The sequence below is a fragment of the Leptopilina heterotoma genome, unplaced genomic scaffold (assembly GCF_015476425.1).
Source record: "Leptopilina heterotoma isolate Lh14 unplaced genomic scaffold, ASM1547642v1 Lhet_156, whole genome shotgun sequence".
NCBI classification, from domain to species: Eukaryota; Metazoa; Arthropoda; class Insecta; order Hymenoptera; family Figitidae; genus Leptopilina; species Leptopilina heterotoma.
Window position 1 is genome coordinate 420,686 of NW_025110870.1, and position 18,281 is coordinate 438,966.

General features: G+C 22.1%; 2 protein-coding genes across 7 annotated transcripts in view; one reads left to right on the forward strand and one right to left on the reverse strand.

Moving 5' to 3' along the window:
* The window catches only part of LOC122498634 (transcription factor AP-2-epsilon), a 376,673-nt gene extending 368,973 nt beyond the window's left edge, over nt 1-7,700 (forward strand). For all 6 annotated transcript variants that reach the window (XM_043606457.1, XM_043606459.1, XM_043606458.1 and 3 more), the window contains 2 exons: nt 717-888; nt 6,556-7,700. In XM_043606457.1, coding sequence (XP_043462392.1) covers nt 717-888; nt 6,556-6,693 — 310 coding nt within the window. In that variant the 3' untranslated portion in view covers nt 6,694-7,700. The remainder of the gene's footprint in view (nt 1-716; nt 889-6,555) is intronic.
* An 8,678-nt stretch (nt 7,701-16,378) lies between these two features.
* LOC122498647 (KH domain-containing, RNA-binding, signal transduction-associated protein 2-like) overlaps nt 16,379-18,281 on the reverse strand; it is a 434,337-nt gene continuing 432,434 nt past the window's right edge. The window contains exon 9 of the transcript XR_006301248.1: nt 16,379-16,795. The gene's annotated coding sequence lies outside the window, so the exon portion shown is untranslated. The remainder of the gene's footprint in view (nt 16,796-18,281) is intronic.

Here is an 18,281-nt window from a genome sequence, read left to right on the forward strand (position 1 = left end):
TCTAATAAAATTTGATTTAAAAATTAATTTCAGTTAAAATTTTATAGATAGTAATTGAATATTAAAAAGCATTATAGCATGAATTTTTAGAAATAATTGAATTCTAAAAAGGTTTCAAATTAAAATTTTAACTAACGATTCTGTGAAATTAATTTTTTTCAAAAGATTTAATTGAATTTTTTTTGAAATTTTTGGAAGTTGTTATTTTCTAATATATATTTAATTGAAGAATTTTCGAATAATTGAAATTTCGTAAAATTGAATTGTAAACAAATGAATTTGAAAATTATCAAGGAAGTTTTTCGAAAATTATTAAAAATATTTGATTTAGAGAAAAATTTGAGTTAAAAATTCTAGAAAATAATAATTGAATTGAAATGTTGAAAATAATTTTGAAGAAGTTGCAGTAACAAAATATAATGATTTTATCAATTTGCCATCTGGATTTATTATAAAACACGAAGAAAGATATCTTCATGTTATATAGTTATGAAAAATTAAATTTCTAGTTTTTAGTAAAACGTTCTCTTATTTGACTCGGACTGATTATATTTTTGTCAGTAATTATTGGTCCGTAAATGGTCCCTAATTTTTTATTTTTGGTCCGTAAAGTCCGTATTTTTAAATAATTTCACTTGTTCGAGCCTTGTGAATGTTTAATATTATAATTTGTACGCTATATTGCATTATTAATTTGAATTATTAATTTGCTTTAGGCAAATCATCAAAGAGGTGATGGACCTTCTGAATCAAGACCGATCACCCTTGTGTAATACACGGCCACAACATATTCTTGATCCAAGTATACAGAGACATCTCACACATTTTTCTCTTATATCACATGGATTTGGAAGTCCTGCAATTGTTGCTGTCCTCACAGCGATACAGGTAAAAATTACATTCTGAATAATTAATTTCATGTTTAAATAGTTTTTCATTTAAAAATTAAACGAAGTTGCAAAGCTTTGATCTCGCATACTTTTGGAAATGAAGAAGCTAACGATAGTGAAAGAGATGGAGGAAGCATTAAAGAATTTAAATAACTTTGATTCTGTTATATATTATCAAGTGAATGGAGTAAATAGGAGATTCTCCATACACAGGGCATAATTTAATGTTCTCGTCTTTTTTTTAAGAAATAAGTTGCACATTCCGTAATGAATCCAACGTGGAAAACTAGTTTCTGTGTTTACAAACAAAAACTAATAGTTATTTGCTGTTAGATTGCAGATTGCTATTTCTTGAATGGCGAGTGTTTTTTTTGCATTGGAAACACCGCATATTTTGTTTTTCGATTTTCCTATACGGCACAACTGGTTGCGTCTTGTAATTTTGAAAATATTCTGCTGATATAGTGAGAGAAAAAATAATTCTTTTTGAAAAAAAGGGAGATATATAACAGTGTTGCCACAGGTCAGGGAAATCAGAAAAACGTCAGGGATTTTTGTTAAAATACTAAAAATGAATTTTGTCGTAGTTTTTATTTGCCTCATAATCGAATTTTCAATATCTACTAATTTAATAAAATTTCCCAAAAGAAATCAATTATTTAAATAAAAATTGTAATAAAATTCTACGCAGACATTTAATTATTTTCGCAAATAATAAAATTCTTTGCAAAACTTTAATTATTTTAACTACAATTTTAATAAAACTTCTCTAAAAATTTCAATTACTTTCAAAAGTTTAAATAAAATTCTATATAAAAATTGAATTATTTTAAATGTAAGTTTAATATTCCTCGAAAAACTTTAATTATTATCATAAATTATGTAAAATTTTAAGCAATATAACATTTTTTGCAAGAATTCAATTATTTTTACAAATAATATAACTTTTCATTAGAATTCTATTACCTATTTAAAAATATTTTTATAAGATTCTTCCCGAAAATTCAATTATTTTCAGAAAGAATAAAATTCATTGTCAAATTTCAATTATTTTCAAAAATTTTTAATTATTTCATGAAATTCAATTAAAATTGTATTGAAAATAATTTAATTCTTATAAGGAATTATAACAAAATTCTTAAGAATAATTGAATTCTTTTGAAGAATTTCATTAAAATTTTCAAAACAATTAAATTTTATCGAGAAATGTTTTTGAGATTTTTGGAAAATTGTATTAAAAATAATTGAATTTATAAGAAAGAGTTTTATCAAAAACTTTCGAAAATATTTGAATTTCTTCAAAAATTTTGATATTTGTAAAAATAATTGATAACTGAATTATTGACAAGAATTTTATTAAAATTTTTGAAAATAATTGAATTTCTGCAAAGATTTTTAGTATTTAATGAAAATATTTTAAATTCATGAGAAATTTTTTTTAAATTTCTAAAAGTAATTGAAGATTTGTAAAGAATTTTGTTATTTTTAATTTATACAAGGACTTTAATTAAAATTCTTGAAAATAATTGAATTTCAGCGAATTTTTCACAGGAATTGAATTATTTTTGAAAACTTTAATATAATTCATAACATAAATTCAATTATTTAAAAATTTCTTAATAAAATTGTTTATGAGTATTAAATTTAAAGAAACATTCAATTATTCAATAAATTGTTTATTTTTGTATTTAAATAATTTAATTCTCGTAGAATTTTCAAAATTTTAGAAGTCTTGCAACGATTTTTTATTACATTTTTTTAAATAATTAAATTCCTGTAAAGAATTTTATTATTTATGAATATCATTGATTTATGCAAAGAATTTTATAACATTTTTTTTAAATAATTAAATTTTTTTGAGAAATTTTATTAAAATAGTAGATTTTGAAAATATTTAAATTTTAGCGAAGAATTTAATTACTTATGAAAGTTGAAAATAATTGATTTTTGCAACGAATTTTATTATTTTTTTTTAATAATTGAAATCCAATAAAGAATTTAATATTTATGAAAATAATTGAATTCTTGCGAAGGATTTTATGTAAAATTTTCTAAATAATTTCATTTTTTTTTTTGAAAAATTTTATGAAAATTGTGTTTTAAATAATTGAATACCTGTTTCTTAAAATTAACTGCTTATGAATTTAAAAATGAAATTTAAAAATGAAATTATATCTCTTAAAAAGCTTTTATTGAAACAGTTCCTAGATATTACAAATAATTGACTTTATGCAAATTTTTGAAATTAATTAAATTTCTACGATGAATTTTATTCAAATTTTAAAAAAATAATTAAATTGTTACAAAGAATTTTATTAAAATTTTTGAAAATAATTTATTTTTTTTCAAGAATTTTAATGAAAAATGTACTGACAAAACTAAGTATTAAATTTTTAAGAATAATCGCATTTTTAAAAAAAAATTTCTTTCAAATGATATTAAAAATAATTGAAATTCTGCAATGAGTATTATTATACTTATGAAAATAATTGAATTCCTAAAAAGAATTTTATTATTTTTGAAAATAATTGTCTTTCTGAGAATATGTTTATTATTTATAAAAATAATTGAATATTTCCGAAAAATTTTATAAAAATCTATTTAATAATTGACTTTTTAGGAAAAGTTTTATGATAATGTTTTATGATTGTGTTTTAAATAATTGAATGTTTATAAATATTTATATACATTTGTTTTAATGATTTAATTCTTTAAGGGAATTTTTTATTAAAATTCAAAATAGTAGATATTGAAAATAATAATTGAATTGAAGGAAATTTTTGAAAATAATTGAACTTTTGTCAAGAATTCTATTAAAATCTTAAAATTCCTATGGAAAAGTAATAGTGATTAAATATTTATTTTTAAAAAAACTTATTAATGTTTCGAATAATTGTTTTTTTAAAAATTTTTTTAATTTTGAATAATTTGACAATTAGAGAAATTCGCAAATAATAGTAAAACATTTTTTCGAGTATTTAATAATTTTTAGAGTGAATCAGAATATTTTGTAGGGTCAGGGAAAAAGTCAAAATTTTGTCTGGAAATCAGGGAAAAAAATTAATTTTTTGTCACAACTCTTGTTACCGGTCACCGTGTGAAGGGAAGGGACCGGGCAAAGAACGGATTGATATTTCGTATCGGGAGAAAATGAATAACGCCTCGGCGTTCGATACTTATGTAGCACCTTCGTAGTGCGACAGTGACGTCAGAGTAGCTGGGCCTTAGGGGAAGGCAGCTTCTCCGTAGCCGGCGTTAAACCGTGACGTCAGCAATATATCGATATCTCGATGTTCGATAATCGATAGTCGATAATCGATAATCGATAGTCGACGGGGTACTATCGAGATTGGCGAGGATGCCTTGAGGAGATTTAAATGCTCAGAAGCAGACCAAATTTGAGGTTAGCTTAGCTAGCGTCGAATCGAGGAGGAATTTAAACACACGAACGTAAACAAACTTAAAGGTTAGGATGGTTTGTTTACATGTCTGGTGTTTGAAAATGTGCAATTACAAATAATTAATTAATAAATTTGTAATTAGATGCTTGGTTAATGGTTCACTTATGAGAGAAGTTCAAATTTAAGCAAAGTCTGAAAGTTAATAATTAATTGTTATTAATCATAAAATTCAGGAAAAGTTTACAAATAAAGTTGTGTACTGTAGTGAAAGTATAGTTTACACAAGTATCATACTACTGTCGCCATGAGATTCTGCCTCTCGCCCAGTGCACAGAAACAGGAAACAAATCCCGCCCGACTCTGTCAAAGTGGCAAACTCTCTATGACGTCAGACCCATTAACCCCAAAAACGGTCGTCCCTTTCGTCCACCTCACGCATAGAGACAAGCAAGGAAAATTAATTCCCGTATGGCTACGATCAGTGCGGTGTTAGATTGGGGTTTAAACGTTTGTGGGTGTAAGGGTTTAAGTACGAAAATACCGACTCACGCGCCGGCAAAGTCAGGAAATGAATCCCGTAATGCCAAGGCCAGTGTGTACGGTAAGATGTACAAATAGGTGTATGATAGTGTGTAAGTTGAGTAGGTGGTGAATGGAGTACGAAAGTACCGTCTCACGCGCCGGCAAAGTCAGGAAATAAATCCCGTAATGCCAAGGCCAGTGTGCACGGTAAGATGTACAAATATGTGTATGATAGTGTGTAAGTTGAGTATGTGGTGCAGGGAGTACGAAAGTACCGTCTCACGCGCCGGCAAAGTCAGGAAATAAATCCCGTAATGCCAAGGCCAGTGTGTACGGTAAGATGTACTGGGGACTTGCGTAGAGTAGTGTAGGTAAAAGAAAAGAGACAACTGTTAAGTTGAACTTTTAAAATTTTATTTAGGGTTTTATTTGGGAGGAGACTACGGAAGTAGTTCCGTTACAAGGGTTGGCGGCGAAGTGACTCCCTGACTGGGCATTTTCGTCGCCTTTTATACCCAATAACTCTATGCATAAAAAATCTGCCTCTCGGAAGGGGAAGATTTTTTATACATGTAAGAGGGATAACAAGAGACGAACTTGCTAGTCAGCTTACAAATAACTAAAATTAATATTAAAATATAAAATAAACTTAATTAAACTTAAAATCTAATTTTACATTAATTTTACCCTAATTCAGACATAATAATGCATATAATTTGCATAACGTTGTTTAATTATATTATAAATAAAAGAATATATTTATCTCTTTATTTAATTTGTTATTGATTTATTAATTATTTAATTAATACTAATTTATTTATTAATTAAACAATTAAACAATAATCAAAATTAATACTCAAGACAATATAAACGTATTAATAATAAAATTATTATTTTTAAACATTGAAAGAATTATTTCTTCAAGGAAAAATAATTAACATTAAATTGTTAAAAAATGAACAGCAATTCAATAAAACCTAATAGTGTTGATAATATTAACAGTATTAATAATAACAACACTAATGTAACAATAATTATAATAATGTGAATAATAATATTTATACTTAATCAGTCAGATATTGTTAAACTAATTCTTAGTAAAACAATATAAGTATAAGTACCAATGATTATCAAATCATTATTACAATATATGCTGTTAATTTCAAAATTGTTAAAACGAATTTTAACTCGAAGTATATATATATATATATATATATATAGTGGTTGCTGGGCCCTTTGAATCTTTGCTGGGGAGGAATGCGAAAGAGGAAAAACGGAAACGTAGAGTAGAGAGAGACAGAGATAGAAAAGGCAGAGATAGGCGCGCGGTCAGGGAAATCGACTTGTAAGACCCAGCTAGACTAATTTTTTCTACATGTCGATGTCGAAAAAGTCAACCCAAGGGAAGATACCACATTTTCACGAAGTTGAGACCTTCAAAAAGAAGGGTTCTCAACTTGTGCAGTGGTGTTTTTCTTTCGCGGAATTTTCACATACATGTGACCGGTATCACTCTGTATAAATAAGTTCTATTAAAATAGGTTCCAAGTGGTTGAAGAAATTCAATTATTTTGATTTTCGGGTTCAGAATCTTTAAAATGGTTAAAATATTTTAGAAATAAATAAATAAAATTTAAAATATTTGAAGAAGTTCAATTATTTTGATTTTCGGGTTCAGAATCTTTAAAATGTTTTAAATATTTTTTCAAACCAGATTATTAATTAAATTTTTCCTTTTGCAGAAGTTCCTGAGCGAATCTCTAAATCATATGGAGAAAATGTATCCAGGAAATGGCAGTGGCGTAACCAGCAGTCAGCAATCGAGTCTAGATGCAAATAAAAATAAGGACGGATCATTAATGAATGACATGAAAAAGTGACGCCCAGATGATCCGCCTACCTCCAACGTGGTCACGTCAATCAGACATTCCTGGCCCTATAATTGAACCTTCGCTCGTCGCGTCGTCACGACAAGCTTACTCTATCAGTGGACCACGTGCAATTGTGCACTTTTCACAACAAAAAAAAAAAAAAAGAAAAAGGTGCACGTGCGTATTCACGCGAATATGTATACGCAAATCCTGTAGTTGAGGTTGGCTGGTCAAAAATATTATCTGTATATGATTAGGAACTCAAATCAGAACTTCAAAGACGAAAACGAATCAATAGACGCGTAGGTCTAAATATCAGAAGTGTCTTTTAATTTCTCTACTTTTTCTCGTTTGTTAAAATTCACTTCAATGATCTCATCGAGAGTTGAGGATGTTACAAAGTCAGTCAAGTAAAGAGAGACAAAAATTTTTAAAATACAGAAATAAATTATTTTCGACTGATTGATGACTGATTCTCATCAATAAAAAAATTTCGACCCAACTGACTCAGAATTTTTCCGCGATTTTTCATTTTTTGACTCTCGACAATAGTTGTCGCGAATTTACGGTTCTTAGGCGACTGCGTCTGATTTTTCGAAAATTCTGTAATTTCGTCTCGAATGTGTAATACTGTGAATAATGTTTCTCAAATTCGTTGTGTCATATCTGTACAATAATTGTTAAGTACTTATTAAACATATAAATTGGCAAAAGAAAAAAAAATGAAAATGTCTTTCGAGGCACGAGCATTTTTTTCTTAAAAAAAAATATAAATGTGGAATATCTTAAAATAAATTAAGTTATACAAACATCGACGAAATCTTCCCAAAACAAATCTTCCAGTAGTCGTGCCAATACGAAACTTGCCATTTGTTATGTGCCAATTTTAAAAAAACAAAAACTTCGAATATCATAATTAGGGGAAAAGCAATGAAACCTTGAGAATTTTGTCGATGCGAAATGATGACTCTAGAGGGGAGAAAAATAAAAACACACATTCACATAAATAAAAAAAAGGTATTAGAGATTATTATTATAGAAAAAAAGAACAAGAAAAAAAGCCGCGCACTATGTATTTAAATAAATATATATTATATTTAAATGCGCGTACGGCCAAGTGCAAGAAGCGCTTTTGAATTCGCATTCAAGTACAATATCAGGTGAACCTGAGACATATCTAACTTTGTAAACTATACATTAGTCGTTAAAAAAAAAATTCGAAATAAGTTATACTTGAGAGCATTTGATGTTCCGAGAATATGTACAGAGCATTTGAATCTTTCTTGTGATATAATCATATATTATTAAGGCATCTAAAAAAAATAATACATTCCATGTTTTTAATAGGAATGATTCGAGGCAAATGAATATTTTCGAAAATTCACCTTCGTTTTTATTCCGCAAATAAGCAATGTAACGTTTTAAAATATTACAAATCTTATTCTAATATTTATTTCATTATTTTTCGAAATCTTAACCAACGAACCTAACAAATAGAATTCAGGGGGGGTAAATACTACGAAACTTTCTAATGAAAATTATTATTTTTTGCAATTGTGTTAAAAAAATAAAATAAAATTGTGTTTCGAAATGCTAACAGAATTTAGAAAAAAAATTCTAAATATATTTTAAGGAATATTGTAACGGAAAAAAAAATTTACAAATTAAGGTATGTAAACACTGAGAGGGTTAGCACAAGTCAGGAAAATCTTGGAATTCAGGGAAAAGACAGGAATTTTTATTAAAGTAGTGGAAAAAAAAGTAAATTTTTGAAGAAGTTACAAATAATTGCAGAAATTCGATTCTTTTCAAAAGTAATAAAATTCTTCGTAGAAATTCAATTATTTTCGAAAAATTTTAATAAAATTTTTCAAAAGAATTCAATTATTTAAAAAAGAATGTCGATAAAATTCTAAGCAAACATTCAATTATTTTCCTAAACAATAAAAATTTCACAGGAATTTAACTATTTACAAATTTTTTATAAATATCTTCGCTATAATTCAATTATTTTCATAAATAATAATAAAATTTTTTACAGAGTTTCAATTATTTTCATGAATAAAATAAAACTCATCGTAGAATCTCAATTGAATTCTTTCGAAGAATTTTAATAAAATTTTTGAAAATAATTTCAATTTTTCGCAAAATTTACTTAAAATTGTAATAAAAATAATTTAAATCCTGTGAAGAATTTTATTATTTAGAAGAATAATTAATTTGTTGAAACAAATTCTTATTACACTTTTTTTAAATAATTGAAATCCTGTAAAGAATTTTATTATTTAGGAAAACAATTGAATACTTGCAACGATATTTATTACATTTCTTTTAAATAATTGAAATGCCGTGAAGAATTTTATTATTTATAAAAAAAATTTAATTCTCATAACGAATTTTATTACATTTCTGTTAAATAATTGAAATTCTGAGAAGAATTTTACTATTTACGAAAATAAATAAATTCTTGCTACGAAATTTATTACATTTTTTTTAAATAATTGAAATCCTGTGAAGAATTTTACTATTTAAAAAAATAATTCAATTCTTGCAACAAATTTTTATTACATTTTTTAAAAATAATTCAATTCTTTTGAGAAATTTTATTAGAATAGTAGATTTTGAAAATATTTGAATTTCAGCGAAGAATTTCATTATTTCTGAAAGGTAATTGAATTTTTCCAAAAAAATTTGTGAAAATAATTCCATTTTTCGAGGAATTTATTTTAAATTATTAAAAAAATAATTGAATTCTTACAATGAATTTTTATTCAATTTTTTTTAAAAAATTGAAGTCCTGCTAAGAATTTTATTATTTAAGAAAAAAATTGAATTTTTGCAACTAATTTTATTAAAGTTTTAAAAAATAATTAAATTCTTATGAAAAGTTCGCGGAAATTCAATTATTTTTAAAAATTTTAATAAAATTCTTGGCAAGAATTAAATTATCAATTATTTTAATAAGGATCAAAATTTTCGCAGAAGTTCAAATATTATCAAAAGTTTTGATAAAACTTTTTCTTAAAAATTCAATTATTTTTAATACAGTTATCCAAAAATCTCGTTAAGATTTCTTAATAAGATTCAATTGTTTTTAATATTTTAATGAAATTCTTTAAAAAAATTCAATTATTCTCAAGAATTTTCTTACAATTCCTTGTGAGAATTTAATTATTTTCAATACAATTTTCATTGAATTCCGTGAAATAATTGAAAAGTTTTAAAAATAATGCAAATTTTGCAATGAATTTTATTATTTCTGAAAATAATTGAATTTTATAAAAATATTTTTAAATAATTGAATTCTTTTGGAAAATTTTATTATTTATGAAAATAATAATTATTTTTATAATCATTGAATTATTGAATTCTTAAAAGGAATTTAATTAAATTTTTTTTTAATAATTGAATTTATGTGAAAAATTTTATTACATTTTTTGAAATAATTGAATTTTTGGGAAGGATTTTATTAAAATTTTTGTAAATAATTAAATTTTTTTGTCTGAAAAATTTTATGGAAATTTATATTATTATAAGTATTTTAATAAAAATTATTTGATTCAAGTAAATATTTATTTAACAATAGACTTTTTGTAAACTTTTATCAAAAAGGGAAAACACAAATATTTCAAATAATTAGTCGAAAATGGAAGTATTAATAAAAATTTATTGTTTTTTAAGAACTGTTTTTCAGGTTTATATACCTTAATTGAACGTTTTTTTTTTAAATTTAATCTCTCAAGTTTCTGGAGCTAAAATATTAATGTAAAGATTATTATTAAGAGTAAATATAATTTATCAGAAAAATTGTGAAAAACAATTCTTTTCATTAGAACGAGAGAACTTGTTTTTTTTTATTAAAATAATAAAAAATTATATTAAATTATAGAAATTAATTATGCTACTAAACAATAATTGACATATTTAATTAAATATATATGTATAAAAAAATTGTTAAGGAATAAAAATGATAGGCGCATTTTAAACTATAGTATTGATTCGTCTTGGTGATTTATAGCATAATTCGAGATTACCTTATTGCCAAATCTCCATGTTTGATATAAATTTCAAACCAGTGGAATTAACGGGAAAATATTATCTCAAAATTTAGTTTTATTTGAAAAAGAATTATTGTGTTTTTGTTGTTTATAAACAAGAGAGAGAAAGTGTGTGTGTATGAGAGTGAAATAGAGAGAGAATGTATTTATAAAAAAGAAAAAAAATATATATATGTTTCTGTTTTGAAATTAATCTGATATGGAGAGAACATATCTATATAATATACAGTTAGGCAAAAACTTGAATTATTTTTCCGTCAAAACTATAAACAATAGTGGACACTCTTTTAGGTCTTTAAGATTCCGTAAATTATAATAATTATTTATAATCGCTAGCGAGCGTAGAAAACTATTTTCTACAGGAATTTCTGTGCCAACTGTGAAAGAATGCTGTAGATGATTTTGTTTCAAAGTTGAAGCATCATTCTAATCTTGTAAGATACTCAGATATTATCTTTATTAAAAATAATTGAATTTAGTAGTATATTATAATCTGATATTAATACGGTTCATTTTTGTATATTGGTGTGTGATAAATAAATAAAAATAAGAATATTGTTTTTAAGCAATCCAAATTTCTCTATGCAATTATACTTTATTTTATTCCTTCTTTTGTACTTCCGATTCCAATTTTTTTCATTTATTCATTTTGTCAACATCTGAAGTCAGTCGCATTCAATTTATTATTATTATGCAAATTACAAAATTTTTTATTTTCAAATATAAATTTTTGAATAATTTCATAATTAAAATTTAAAAAATTCACTTATTAAGTAAATAATTAATCATTATTGTTTATATTTTTTAAAATTTTAAATCAATTCTACGGAAGAATTCAATTATTTCCATAAATAATAACATTCTTGGGAAAAATTCAATTATTTAAAAAAAATTTTAAGAAAATTCTTTGAAATGCTGTAAAGAAATCAATTATTTTCCAAATTTTTAATAATATTCTTTTAAAACATTCAATTACTTCCAAAAATTCTAATTAATTTTTTTAAAATAATTCAATTATTATTATTATCAGTAATAATAACATTCTTTGGATAAATTCAATTAATTTTATTCGGAGGAATTTAATGATTTTTAATACAATTTTAATAAAATTTCACGAAAGAATACAATTATTTTTTAAAATATTAATAAAATTCAATTATTTTCAACAAAATTTTGATAAAACCTTCGAAACAATTCAATTGTTTTTTAAGGAGGCATATACAGTCATGAGGCCAAAAAATTTATTATCAATAAAATTCCACGAAAGAATTCAATTTTTTTCTTAATTCGTCATAAATCCAAAAGAATTCAATTATTTTCTAAAATTTTAATAAAATTCTTTCTAAATATTCAATTATTTTCAATACAATCTTAACTATATTCCTACGAGGAATTTAAATTTTCATCAAAACAATTATATTATTTTCCAAAAATTTTAATAAAAATCTTTACAAGGTTTCAATTATTTTTATAAATAATCAAATTTTTCAAAGGATTTCAATTATGTTTGAAAATTTTAATACAATTCTTCCTAAAAATTCAATTATCATCATAAAAAATATATATAAGTAATTCTTTGGAAGATTTCAATTATTTTCATTATTAAAATAAAATTCTTCGGAGGATTTCAATTATATTCAAAAATTTTAATAAAATTCTTCGTAAGAATTCAATTATCTTCATAAAACATAAAAATTTTTGGTAAGATTTAAATTATTTTCATTAATAATAAAATTCTTCGAAGGATTTTAATTATTTTCAAAAATTGGAAACAAATTCTTGTCAAGAATTCAATTTTTTCATAAATAATTGAATTTTTTTGCCAGATTTCTATTATATTCAAAAATTTGAAACAAATTCTTGTCAGGAATTCAATTTTTTTCATAAATAATTAAATTCTTGACAGAATTTCAATTATTTTTAAAAATTTCGAATTAAATTCTTGTCAAGAAATCTTTTCGAAGTAAAATTCATCGCAAAAATTATTTTGAAAATTATTTTAAAAAGTTGAAAAAAGTCTTTGTTTAATTCAATTAATTTCAAAATTTTCAATTGAAATTATTCAAAAAACTAAGTTAATTAAAAAAAAACATCCTTGAATGAATTAAATTATTTTAGAAAATTGTAATAGAATTCTCAGAAAAATTTTATTATTTTCTAAAAATTTTAATAAAATTCAATAATTAAATATTTAATTTTAATTATTATGAAACACGATTATTTTAAAAACTCGAAAGAAATTTTTCATAAAATTAAATTACTTTCAAAGTTTTCAATTAAAATTATTAAAGAAACTCCATAATTAAAAAAAATCCAATAAATTCTTCAAAAGAATTTAATTAGGATTTTTAAAAATTTTAATAAAATTTTTCTCGAGAAATCGATTATTTTTTCATAAATAATAAAATTCTGCGAAAGAAATTCAATTATTCTCAAATTTTTTGACAAAATTGTTTGCAAGTATTCAATGATTTTTAAAACATTAATTTTAAAATTAAAATTATTTGAAAAGAAAAATTATTAGAAAAGTTAGGAAACAAAAAATCAATGAGAAAGAAAAATTATGCAAAATTTTTTACTTTTTTATAAAAAGATTAGAATTTGGTAACAAAAATTATTGACAAATTAAAAGCATGCAAACTTTTTTTATTTTTATTCCACGAAAAACTTTGTTTGACAAATCGAAATTAAGCAGGTTTTTTTTTATTTATAAAAAATATTAGAAAATTGGTAAAAAATTATTATTAACAAAAGTCATTTTAACCATATATTAAAAAGAGTAAATTCTACTTCATAATTTTAATTCATATTATTAAAAATTTAGTTAATTTAACTACAAATATTTAAACTATCGAAAAAATTTTTAATTTCGTATTCAGATTTTTTTCACCTAGATATTTCTCAATTACAATTTTTTAACAAAATTCTAAATATTTTTTAGTAATAAAGAAGAAAAATGTTAATAAATTCAATTTGTCAATTACATTACGACGAATTTCACGATTTTTAAATTTCCTATAGAAAAAAAGACAAAAAAATTTTCAAAAATTATCAAAACCGTTCGAAAACTGATTTTTTGCGTATAATTTAAGAAGTTGGAAAATGAAAAATTTTATGAGTTTAGTCGAAATTCAAGATTTTGAAGTTTTCTGTAGAAAAGAAACAAAACAATCGAAGAATTTTAATTTTTGAAAAATCTTTTAAATCGTTCAAAAACTAAATTTTTCCAAAAAAATTGGTTTGAAAATGAAAAAAAATTACAAATTAAGTCAAAATTGAATATTTCGAAAATTTTCTGCAAAAAAATTCTAAAATTAAAAATAAAATTAAGAATTTTTAAAAGATTTAAATGAAAAATATTCGATTTGAATCAGGTTTTTTTTTAAATTTTTAGTTTTTTTTGTAAAAAAATTTCCTTAATTTCTATTGGTTTAATCTTAATTTTTATCAGAATTATAACTTTTTTTAGAAATTAATGAGAAGAATTTCCTGTTTTATAATCACTATTGTTTTTACAAAATCCTGTTTCTTTTTCAAAATGAAATAAATTTGGACCATTTATATCTCTCAATCACAACTTTTAAACAAAACTTCAAATTTTTTTTAGAAATCAATAAAAAAAATTTACATAATTTTTAATTCTTAATCACAATGTTAAAGAAAATTTTTTCTTTAAGGAAATAATTTGAAATAATTGAAAATAAAACAAAAAATTTTAAAACATTTTTAAAAACTTTACACCATTTCTATTGAAATGGTCCATTATTTTTAGAAATGAAGAAAAAAATGTTAATAAATTCAATTTGTCATTACATTTATCAATTAAAAATAAAATTAAGAATTTTTGGAAGTTTTTTATCCTAAAATAAATTTCTATAATTTCTATTGTTATAATCTTAATTTTTATCGAGATTATAACTTTTTTTAGAAATTAATGAGAAGAATTTTGGTAATTTCCATTTCATAATCATTATTTTTGTATAAGATTTTGTTTATCTTTTTTAAGCAATAAATTTGGACTACTTATATTTCTCAATCACAATTTTTTAATAAAAATTTCATTTTTTTAGAAATCAATAGAAAAAATTTAGATATTTTCTATCTTTGCGTAATTTCTGTTTTTCTATTAAAAACGATTTTCTAACAAAAATTCTAGTTTTTCAGAAATAAATGAAAAAAATGTTAATAAATTCAATTTGTCAATTACAATGTTCAATTAAAAATAAAATTACGAATTCTTACAAGATTTTTATAAAATAAAGAAAAAATATTCGATTTGTCAGTCACGTTTTTTTTACAAATTTTTAGTTTCTTTTGTAGAAAAATTTCTATAACTTCTATTGTTTTAATCTTAATTTTTAACGAAATTCTAAATTTGGACTATTTATATTTCCCAATCACAATCGAATCTTGCAGCTTTTTTAGAAATTAATAGAAAAAATTTAGTTTTTTTTTTTCTTCATTACATTTTTTTTAACAAAATCTCAAGTACATATTTAAAAAAAAAGTTAAAAAGTTTGCGTAATTTCTATTTTTTATTAATTAATTACGATGTTCTAATGAAACTTCCAGTTTTTTTAGAAATAAATGGAAAAAATTAGCATAATTCTATTTTATAATAATAAAAAAATTTTGTTTTTTTGATTTGTGTTAAGGAAAGAGTTTAAAATTAGTTTGAATTAACAAAATCCAATTTGAAATTACGAGCTAATTGATGTTAAAAAATACTCCGCTAAGCGTAAAACAGAATAAAAAAATTTAATCGTTTTAAAGATTCAAATTTTAAAAAGGTTAAAAAAGTGAATAAAAATTGTTACACTAGTTAAACATATTTATTCTTTTCTCAATTACATTTCGATGTATAAATGCATAATTACTTAAAAAGAATTAATTATAATTGAAAATATCAATAAAAAATATAATAATTATTGGATAATTCTAGAAAATTCACTACAATAATTTAACAATGTTTGGCACATAGAAAATAATCTATAATTTAAAAATTACAAACTAGATTTTATATTTTACATTTGAAAAATAAGACAAATATCTAAAATTGCCAAGAACATTTTTTATTTCGTAGGTATTTTAATAGCTTTTTTATCTTTTCTTTTTTGTAGAACAAGTTTAAAAAATGTTTAAAGAACTATAAATTTAGTAAAATAGTTATAAATATAAAAATTTGTTCAACAATAAAAAATAAATTAATGCAATTCTAAATTTCCTGAAAATTTACATTTATTTTCTTATTTTTTATTAAAAAATTTTTTTTTTACTTATTTTTCTAGAATTGACTTAAATCAGTCGATGAAAATTCATTCAATAAATTAGTAGATATGTACATTCATTGTATAATTTTAGAACGTGTAATACTTTTTAAATGGTTAAATTAATTTTTCTTTATTTTTCTTTAGTCTATTTGTATTTTAAATAATTTTATTTAGTTGTTTAATTTCATTAATTTTATTAGTTTATTTTAGAGACCTACATGAAAATTTAATTTCGATATTGATTAATTAAATTCATTTTTGTTTCTGGTAAAAAAGATTTTTTTAGTATTTAGTTTTGATTAATTTCTGAAAATGAAAATAAAACTATTTTCTAGTTAAATAATTTCAGTGACAGTCTCTTCTACATATTTTAATTTTTACTATTCTAATTTCATTTTAAGTTTTAATGTTTTATTATATATAGTCTTTTTGTATATTTGAATAATAAAAAATTCAATTTCATTAATAAGATTTTGTACCTGGGTGACATTTGCTTTTAGAAATTTTTCTTTAGAATTTAGGCACAAAATTCTCGTTTATCCTTTTTTTTTAATCTCATTTTTTTAATGAGGCCATGTTTCGCTGTTTATTACAATATCGATTGAAGCATTTTTTTTTTTTCCTATAGTCATCATATTATTCCGAAATCGACGTATTCTCGATTGCCAGGTTATCTTGTCATCTTCTTAACGATAGTACTCCATTTCTGTCAGTGTTAGGCACATGTCGATACAAATGCTTTTCTTTTGCTATTGCGTATCGAGCTTTACACTCAATCTCCACCTAAAAAAACAAATTCATGAGTTTAATTATTTAAAAAAAAAATTATTAAAATTCGATGCAAGAATTTAATTATTTTCATAAATAATAAAATTCTTCACAGAATTTAAATTATTTTTAATGCAATTTTAAGTAAATTCTTCAAAAAATGTAATTAATTTAAAAAATTTAATTTAAATTTTCCGAAAGAATTCAATTATTTCCAAAAATTATTAAAAATAAAAAATAATAAAATTCTTCACAGAATTTTAATTATTTAGAAAAATGTAATAAAAATTCGTTACAAGAATTCAATTATTCTCCTAAACATTAAACCTTTTCCTAGAAATTTATTATTTTTAATACAATTTTAAGTAAATTTCTTTGAAAAATTGATTTATTCTTGAAAATTTTAATAAAATTCGTCGCAAGAATTCAATTATTTTCATAAATAATAAAATTCTTTAAAGATTTTCAATTATTTAAAAAAAAAATTATTAAAATTCGTCGCAAGAATTCAATTATTATTCTCCTAAATAATAAAATTCTTTACGCATGATTTCAATTATTTTTAATGCAATTTTAAGTAAATTTTTCGAAAAATGTAATTATTTTTAAAAATTTATTACAATTCTTCGAAAGAATTTAATTATCAATTATTTTAAATAATTTTTGCAAAAGTTCCTTGAGAATTTTCAAAATCCTTTATGTTTACAATTCAATTTTACGAAATTTCGATTATTCTAAAATTCCTCAATTAAATATTTAGAAAATAAAAACTTAAAATAATTTTTAAAAAATTGAATTAAACTTTCTCAAAAAAATTAATTCTATACAGAATGCTCAGATAAGAGTATGAAAAATTCAAGTTTTTAAAGATTTTGATTTGAAATCTTTCCAAAAATCAATTATTTCTAAAAATTCACGCTATAATGCTTTTTATATAGAATTATTATCTAAAATTTTATCTGAAATTGATCTTTAAATCAATTTTTATTAGAAAATCCTACGAGAATTTAATTATTTAAATATACAAAAATAAATAATTTATTGAATAAAAGAATGTTTCTCAAAATTGAATTTTGAATCTTATCAAGAATTTTATCAACATAATTGAATTTTTTCGACGAATTTAAATGAAATTTTCAAGAGGAATTCAATTAAAATTGTATTAAAAATAATTGAAATTCTATGATGAGTTTTATTATTCATGAAAATAATTGAATCCTTGTAAAAAAATTTATTATTTATATGAAAATAATTTAATGTTTGCTTAGAATTTTATGAAAAATTTGTAAACAGTTGAATTTCTGCTAAATTTTTATTATTTATATAAAAATAATTTATTAATTGCTTAGAATTTTATCAAAATTTGTTTTAAATAATTTTATTTTTATTCTTTCTAACAGTTACAGAAAGCGATTGTTGGGAATTTTATATTTTCATTATCAAAAAACCAAAAGTTAATAAATTCACAACATGTTGAAAGGGGAAAAAAAATTTATAAAAA